The sequence below is a fragment of the Lipotes vexillifer genome, unplaced genomic scaffold, assembly GCF_000442215.2.
Source record: "Lipotes vexillifer unplaced genomic scaffold, Lipotes_vexillifer_v1.1 scaffold1122, whole genome shotgun sequence".
NCBI lineage: Eukaryota > Metazoa > Chordata > Mammalia > Artiodactyla > Lipotidae > Lipotes > Lipotes vexillifer.
Window position 1 is genome coordinate 56,182 of NW_006798649.1, and position 9,153 is coordinate 65,334.

Genomic DNA, 9,153 nt, shown 5'->3' on the forward strand with positions numbered 1-9,153 from the left:
GGGATCCTCCCGAAACGGGGCACGAACCCGCGTCTCCTGCACCGGCAGGCGGACTCTCAAGCACTGCGCCACCAGGGAAGCCCGGATGTATTCTTTTAATGTCTTCTCTATTGTTTTGATGAAATTTTGTAGTGGAGGGAAACAGGGGCTCTGTGTCACCATTCACATTCTTTTTTTTTTTTAATACATGTATTATTTATTTATTTTTGGCTGCGTTGGGTCTCCGTTGCTGCATGCGGGCTTTCTCTTGTTTGCGACGAGTGGGGGCTACTCTTCGTTGTGTTGTGCGGGCTTCTCGTTGTGGTGGCTTCTCTTGTTGTGGAGCGTGGGCTCTAGGCACGAGGGCTAAGTAGTTGTGGCTCACGGGCTCTAGAGCACAAGCTCAGTAGTTGTGGTGCACCGGCTTAGTTGCTCTGTGGCATGTGGGATCTTCCTGGACCAGGGATTGAACTCGTGTCTCCTGCATTGGCAGGCGGATTCTTAACCACTGACCATTCACATTCTTTCTTAAAGTGGTTTTGAGATCCGACTACCATCTTGAAATGGAAGAATTTTTATTTAAAAAACCTAAGAAAATCAGTGAGTACTTCCTCTGTAACAGATACTGTACTAAAATAATTAAACATAGTCACTGTTCTCATGAAGTATCTAGTATGGTTGGAATTACAAGGAGTTACCCCGTACTGTGTGATCAGTGCTGTGATCAGAGAAACAAACTAGACTGCTGGAGGGTGTCAGATTCTAAGCTGAACTCACTTTAAACTAACTAAGCAGCAGGAAAAATGAGACCAGTAGGGAATATTCCATATAGAAGGGACAGCATATTCAAAGATTCAGAAGGTGAGACAGAAGTGATATGTTTAAGGTTGTAAAAGGATATTTTTTGTTTTGATCTTTCTTTAAAAGATGTTGGTGATTAAATATGTGTGTGTGTAATCTCCAAATTGTTCTTATTTTTCTCACATCGCTTCATTATTTCTTTCTTTAGGCCCTTCAGTAATGAGGACAGGCATATGTGCCAAGTGTGAAATTTTCTCTTTAGTTTAAAAAAATATTGAATGATTAATGTATCATTAAAAATAGCTCTTCAGTGGCATGCCAGTCTATGGGCCTTTCTCATTTTTCTTCTGTCTTGTCACGTGTTCTACTTCTTTTTCATCCTTTCAATGTCACTTAAATATTACTCTGAAAAGCTTCCCTTAACCAATCTGTAGAAAAAGGTTGGTGTTCTTGCTGTATGTTCCTACATAGCATTGTACAATTGACCCTTGAACAACATGGGTTTGAGCTGTGTGGGTCCACTTATACGTGGATTTGTTTTCAATAAGTATGTACTACAGTACTACACGTTCCATGGTTGGTTGGTTGAATCTGCAGGTGCAGAACCATGGATACGGAGCCCAGCTGTAAAGTCACATATGCGGGTTTTTAACTGCATAGGGGTTGGTGCCCCAATACTCCATCCCAACCCTTGCATTGTTTAAGGTTCAACTTCACCTCCTTTATCAAAGCTGTTATCATTACCATACTTTGTTGTTGTTTAATTATTGGTCCATTAGACTGCGAACTATCAATACATGTGGGCAGAGTTTGCATTTTGCTTGCCATTATATTTCTAGCATAGTGTCTAGCATGTGTTTATATCTGTGCACGAATGGAAGAATTTGTTTTTATTGGTAAGGTTTATAATGACAGGCTTCTCTAACTAGTAAATGGCTTTCAGGATCCTCAAGAATAAGCTTCTGAATAGCAATCCAAATCACTAATTTTTGCCTCCTAAGAGTTTTCCTTGAGGGCCACTATCTAAAATTGAGATTGAAACTAATGTGCTTTTGGCCATTTTAATTGCTTGCGTAAGTGATACCACTCTATTGGACTCTGTCCTGATCCAAGAATAGAGAGATCATAAGTCATTAAGAGATGAAATCCAAGTACAGTGATTTGTTTTCCCCCCATGAAAGCAGAGAGAGTTACTAAAGTTGGTGAGATCCACGTGAAGACATTAGAAGAAATTCTTCTTGAAAGAGCGAGTCAAAAACGTGGAGAATTGCAAACTAAACTCAAGACAGAAGGACCTTCAAAAGTTGATGATTCTACAACAGGAACAAGAACCTCCTCCACTGTCCGAATCAAAACGTTTTCTGAGGTCTTGGCTGAAAAGAAACACCGGCAGCAGGAAGCAGAGAGACAAAAAAGCAAAAAGGACGTAACCTGCATCAAGCTAAAGACTGATAATGAAATTAAAAAAACAGTGGTTTTGCCACCTGTAGTAGGCAACAGAGGACAGTCAGAGGAACCTGCAGGTAGAGCGAAGTCTGTGCAGGAAGTGCATATCAAGACGCTGGAGGAAATTAAACTGGAGAAGGCTCTGAGGGTGCAGCAGAGTTCTGAGAGCAGAACCAGCTCCCAGCCTCAGCCTGAGGCCACCCCGGGGGAAAGACGGCTTCTCCAGATCACTAAAAGAACAGGTAACAAAAGAACTTGGTCTGTAGTACCACTTCCCCAGACAATATTTCAAAGGGCAGTATTCTACAGGATATTCATAGGAATTCTGTGAGAACTTTTCTTTACTCAGATAACTTTGAAAACCACTGGATTAAAAGAAGTTAAGCTGGGCACTGAAAGAAGTTAAGCTGGCAGTCCAGTGGTTAGGACTCTGTGCTTCCACTGCAGGGGGTATGGGTTCGATCCCTGGTTGGGGAACTAAGATCCCACAAGCTGTGAGGCGTGCCAACACCCACCCCCACCCCACCCCCCAAAAAAGTTAAGCTCTTTCTTTACAACAGCTGTATATAGACCTTGATATTTTAATGTGCATTTTGAATCTGTTTGAGGACTAAATAGATTTTGTCCACAATTTTTATTTGTCCTATCTTGTCATTACTTTTATTAAGAAAAGTTTTGTTTAACTTCATCTGTTACGAGGTTGCAGCATGAATAAAATTCCTAATGATGTGTTTAATGTGAAACTAGGTATAAAAGAAGAGAGGAAACTTAAAGAAGAAAGTGTTGTTGCTTCTCAGAGCAGTGTTACTAGAACAGAGGCTAAAGAGGTGAGTTTATTTAGAATCATTTTATAATTTTGTCCATGGCAAGCAAAGGCTAGATGAATGGTATATGTGCTTTTTAGTTTTAGTTTATAAGTTTTCTATTTAACACTTCACTGATATATCCAGGTAAACAGTCTTTCACTATGCTTATAATTTTCTGTGAGAGTTTTCTGTACTTCTGTGTATATCGGTGTTTTCTGCCCTTTTAAAGTTGTTTTTAATTGGCCATTCATATTTTTTAAACTAAGTTTTTCCCTTGCCTTTAAGAGTAATGCTACTCATTTATAAAACTCAGGAATTTGTATTTTTTAAAAAGAATGAGGAACCCTATAACTCCACATTCCAGATGTCACCACCCTTAGTTTTTTTGATGCATTTCTTTCAGGCCTTTTCTTTGTATATGTATGTACGTGAACTTGTTTAATGTTTAACTCATATATAGAACATAGGCGAGAACTCTACAGTGTATCATTTTGCAACCTGCTTTGACTTTACCATATTAATAATTCTTTAAGACGATTGCTTTTACCGGCCACGTAGTGTTCTATTACACAAATTTAGTCTGTTTCTGGACTGGATTTTGTTTTACCCAGTTAAGATAATGAACGTCTTTGTACATACATCTTTGTGCAAGTGTCTGATTAGGAACCATTTGTGTTAGACTTATGGTCATGATAGTCTAGCTTATAGAATTTGGGTTTTTATTGTTCCACACATCTTTTATCTTTTATCTTGATCTTTCTATTTAATATCATATAAAAGGCAAAAGCTCTTGTGTTCTAGATCATGTGAAACTTTGCTTGACTTAGATGTTAGCTTGGTAACTTATAAACAATAATTATCATCATACAGGTTGTTGGAGGTACTAGATTTTAATTCTGTCGTTTAAATTTATCCATAGACTTCAGATGAGACCACAGCAGTTGACATCACTAAAATTCAAGTCAAGAGATGTGAGACAGTGAGAGAAAAGCATGTGCAGAAACTGTCGGAGAAGGGAACCTCACAGAAGGAAAAATCAGTTTTGACACTCCTTCGGGGAGATTTAGACACTTACAATACCCAGTTAGCAGAGAAACCAGTGCTCGCTACCGTGCCAGACATCACACGGCTCCTGACTAAACGGCCTCATTCAAAGATATCCCAGAAGACAGAGGTAGAAACCTCAGGGATTGGGCACTCAAAACTGAATGTGAAAGGTGCAACACAGACCTTGGAAAAAAGGGGTAAAGGTGAATGTTTTTTCTAGTGCATTTTGCTTTAGAATTTCAAAATTACCAAGTTTCAGTGACTGCCTGGCAATAATTGGGTTGAATTTCATTTGTCTTTGTATACTGGTCACACAGGTGGGTAGTAATATTTCTGAAAATTCTATTTAAAAAGACAGAAAGACTAGATGAGTTCCTTTTTCACAATTTAAAATTGCTGTTTATAAAGCTTTGTCTAAAACTTTCCGTGGCGCCTTTTCCCTCTGGTTTTGAAGGAGAAAAACACAAGGGAAGCAAAGAGCAGTAGCAAATTCAAGAGGCACTGAAAGGAATTGTTTGAGAGGGAGAGAGGGAGGGAGAGAGAGGGGAGAGGGGAGAGTGTGTTTGTGTGTATACATATATGTAGACAACACACATATGTAGATACATGTGTATATATATATATATATATATATACACGTGTGTGTGTATATTACAGCCAAGTGTAGTGCAGATTGCTGGTGGATCATTTTCAGTCTGGTTTTCTTTTTTGGTTAGTTGGTTGGTTCGTTTTTTTACTTATTTGTGCTGTTTCTAAATTGCTGGGAAGGAATTTTGATATTCTGAGTTATTCTCCATGTAAAAAGGGGATTATTCTAGCTTTTAATCATATGTTTTCTGTCTTGTAGCTAAACCTAAAGTGAATGTGAAGCCATCTGTGGCTAAAGTTGTCTCATCACCCAAAGTGGCCCAAAAACGCAAGGCAGTGGATGTCCACTCTGCTGTCATTGCAGCTGTGAAACCACTCACCTCCGGCAGTGTCCTGAAGAAAAGCCCAGCCAAAAAAGCAGCTGTGGTAAGAAGTAAATCCAACTCAGTGGTGCTTTAGTCTGTGTGGTAGGAAAGTGGGCAAGATTAATTCTCTGTTAGCTCTCTCTGTATTACATGTAATAGTTTCTGTCAATTCCTAAGCATTTTAGTTGTTTAGGTTGTTACTGTATATTACGTTTACAGCTTAAACATTTGCAGTGGCAGGGTGAATTTCTTTTTTAACCTAATTAAGATATTTCGCTTATTTGTACCCTCAGTCTTTGGATTTATTCTTGGATTCCCAGGCTTAAAGAATCGTTCTAAGAAGGCAGCAGAGAAAATGAATCTGCTCAAATTTAAAAGCCTGACTCTCCCACTGAATTACCTTACTCTCACTTTTGTAGGCTGTTGTCCCACTTCTCTCTGAAGACAAATCAGTCACTGTGCCTGAGACAGAAAAACCTAGAGACAGGTAATACCTTGCAATTCTTTTTAACCAAAGTTTAGGCTGCTATTATTGTTTATGCTCTCTAGAGAATAACACTGCTAAATAATTTGAAAAATGTACAGTTTAGCCACATCTAAATAAATCTGCTAAACTTCATATTAATTGCAGGAAAACATGATATTCAGGGTTGCTGTTCTCTTTTGGTGCTGTTGTTTATATTTTGCCTGTATTACTGAGAACAGTTTTTAAACACCTGTCTGGATTCTCCTTTAAAGGATGAAAATGCTTTATCCCAAATCAGTAAAACAATTCTTTGTTTATGTGTGTCTTCAGAAACAACTCTTTGCTAAAATTCTTTGTGTACCTGAGACTGGGTGGTCCAGCCAACCATTGATGAAGGGCAATTATCTAATAATCCTTTGGGGTTTTTTTTCTTACAGTTTTGTGCTGCCTCCAACCCAGTCCTCTTCAGATCCTTCCCCACCAGAAGTATCTGGCCCTTCCTCATCCCAGGTGGCTGCAAAAACTCGCCGACTCAGCTCTGCCTCAACAGGAAAGCCACTACTCTCTGTGGAGGATGATTTTGAGAAATTAATATGGGAGATATCAGGAGGCAAATTAGAAGCTGAGATTGACCTGGATCCTGGGAAGGATGAAGATGACCTTCTGCTTGAGCTATCAGAAATGATTGATAGCTGAAGGTTGTAGTAGAACATTTAAAACAAAGACACAAAAAAAAGACTCACCAAAAACTGGACTTAGTTTCATCTATTATAACATTTATCCAAAATGATCATTTCTTTAGTCTAGAATTTTCCCCAAATAAGAAATATACCTCTGAATTATCCATGTGTGTTCTGGATTCCTTGGGGTCAGATTTTTAAAGTCCCTTGGTAGTCGTTTTGTCCATTTGATGCCATTGTTTAGCATCTTTGAGAAAAAAGTTCTGTCTTACCCCTCTCTCCACAAAAAGACTGAGCGGGAGACCTAAGTGAAAGGGTACAAGAAAACTTAGTGACTCCTTGAGGTGTTTGTCAGTTTTGGCTTTTTTCCCCTTTGTTGTATTATTTCTTTTATGTATTGTCCTAATGTACCTCCCGTTACCTGAGTTTGAAAAGGATGAAGACAGCTGCTACCATTAAGGACCAAATTTCATGCCACCACTAAACAAAAAAATCCACTCAGTCTGTGTTAAATTGTACGTCTTTTTAAAGGTATTTGGAAAATTCAACTAAGCTTTTAGAGACAACTGAGCAGCTCAGGAAACCTGTAATCTGGACATAACTTTTTGGATGTGATTTTCATGCTTCTACTGCTCTGTAAGCCTCTGAAGAGCAATAGCTGATTTATTATTACTGTAATTTTTTAAGGCTTTAAAGTGCCTCAGGGGTCCTCTGAAACTAATTTTCTATTTCTGGGATTCCTTGGATTCTTAATAAGAGATGGTGACATAATGATTACAGGAACTTATTTTTTAGTAAGAAAGTTGTCCCTTCTCTTCTTCAGTACTTGCCACCTTACTAGCATTGAATTATCACAGGGATAAAAATTGGTTAACTTTTAATTTCTAATTCTCCTAGCAAACTCCTCTTGCCCAGTATTTATTTGGTGCCCTTTAAACACCTGAGGGGGGCGGAAATGAACTCGTTCAAGCTGCCATTATTTATCTATGGACTGTAGCAGTATGCTGAATTGTACAGTAGCAGGGATTATCAAGATGCTCTGGGGGTGTATTGTATACCTTCCAGTTTTCTTCATTTCCGAATTGAATTTTCTTTTCTTGATGTTGGTCTCCTTCATATCACCTCAAGGTTTAGACTGTGAAGGAACAAGTATGATGGGGATAATAGTCTTGAAAGGAGACATACTGTGCATAATCAGAAGGAAGAGGAAAGGACCTGCCCATTTTGATATTTTGCTGTAGGTGGCCGGTTTTGTTTCTCATAGGGAAATCTGACCCACCTGTCATGTTGGCTCCTAAGGAACTGCTGTTGTAAGCGGCTCATCAAGAGTTGAACTTCATGTAGTGTTTTTGGGAATATGGAAAAGGAAGAAAGCCACAGGATTGCCCATTCAGTCGTGGGAAGATCTGGATGATTCTACACAAGCAAAACTGACTTGAAATTTATGTATAGACACTTCTCTACCAATCCATCTTCAGCTGACTGAATGTTATCTAATAGCCCTTCTCCAAAGCAAGGGTGGAATGTTCTGGTTTCACCGCAGATTTTCTACTCATTTCATTTTTGGAATCGGCTTGTAGATTCCAGGTCCCTTTTGTACATAACCTTTATTCTTTTGCTTTTTTAAAAATAATTTTGTTTCATATTTAAAGCCCTGTATTAGTGATTCATTTTCAGCATTATTTGAACCATTTGCCATTACAGAAAGAGAAATACTTTATTTGTGTTTTAAATAAAGCTGGTATAGGAAAGTCTTGATGTTATGAGTTAAGTAGTCGTACATCACTTCAGCCTGGGATCTGCCTCAATAGAGGCCCAGTTTCACAGATACTATTTGTCTTTAGAAACCTTTTACAAAGACATACTGCCAGACTTCTCCACAAGTATTCTCAGTTTTAGTTGCATTTGCTTTAGGTAAGAATAAATACTATTATATGTGAGGATTTTTTTCTGACACTGATACTTAGCCATTAGCATTGTAACTCAAGTAATGTCATTAATTTTTTTTAAAGGAGAGAGGGTTTAGAAGTGATCTTAGATGGTTCCAACAATTTAGAATTTTCAAGCATGAAGGCATATAAAATTTTTACTTCAGGAAAGTCCAGTTTTTTGTTATGGGAATACATATAAATTTTTAATTTACCAGAGAATATAGATTTTCCCAAATAGTCTAAAAGTAGTCCCCAAAAAGTTGAGTCAACTTTTCACAGAAAGGAGAACAGATTGTGTGTTCAGTTTTGAGTGATGATGGTTTTCAGTTTTAACAGGAAAAGGGCCCAAATGTTGTAGAACTTGGTCATAGCATAGCCAGAACTTTCAAGATAATTTGCAGCTCATGTATTTGTCTCAATAAATGATCCTTAAAGTTCTGGCCTTAACCTCAAGTTCCAGTGGATCCTCTCACATACGACCAGAACATAGTTTGTTTTCATCTCAACCAATCTTTGGTCGATGTTTAATAATTACAGTTTCAGAAATAAAGCTTGTTGTCTATATTGATCAAAGTTCTATGATCCTTTTCTAAAAATTGTGGCTTCATTTTGCCAGAATATTTCTGCAGTTCTTTAAAATATTTGCTTTGAATTTGTCAGGAACCAACAGGAACTGTGTAGACTCCAGTTGCTATGTAACACCACTTTAAAGTAGCTAGTATATATTGAGTACTTATTATGTGCCTCTTAATTCACATATCCATTTTGACACCAAATCCTACACTGCCTTGGAAGATTACTGATTTTTATCTCCACTGTAGTGTCAGAATCAGTGTGTTCAGATATAACAGTAAGAAAGTATATTTTTATGTGCAGTTGGGTTTGATTCGTTGAACCTTTCAAGAACTCTTTTTTTCTTAAATCTTGTCTTTGAAAGCTGCTCAGTAAGTCTGTGGAAGTTTCCACAACCTACACATCTAACTGCATTAATAATTTATTCTCCAAACTAATTTATATGAATTGCAAAATGTTAGAGGCATCAAC

The 9,153-nt window shown here is 37.9% G+C and overlaps 1 protein-coding gene across 1 annotated transcript in view; it reads left to right on the forward strand.

The window, feature by feature from the left end:
- ZC3H11A (zinc finger CCCH-type containing 11A) overlaps positions 1-7,932 on the forward strand; it is a 28,571-nt gene extending 20,639 nt beyond the window's left edge. The window contains exons 11-16 of the mRNA XM_007470649.1: positions 1,965-2,468; positions 2,974-3,053; positions 3,952-4,282; positions 4,927-5,093; positions 5,452-5,519; positions 5,936-7,932. Coding sequence (XP_007470711.1) covers positions 1,965-2,468; positions 2,974-3,053; positions 3,952-4,282; positions 4,927-5,093; positions 5,452-5,519; positions 5,936-6,194 — 1,409 coding nt within the window. The 3' untranslated portion in view covers positions 6,195-7,932. The remainder of the gene's footprint in view (positions 1-1,964; positions 2,469-2,973; positions 3,054-3,951; positions 4,283-4,926; positions 5,094-5,451; positions 5,520-5,935) is intronic.
- The last annotated feature ends 1,221 nt before the right edge of the window (positions 7,933-9,153 follow it).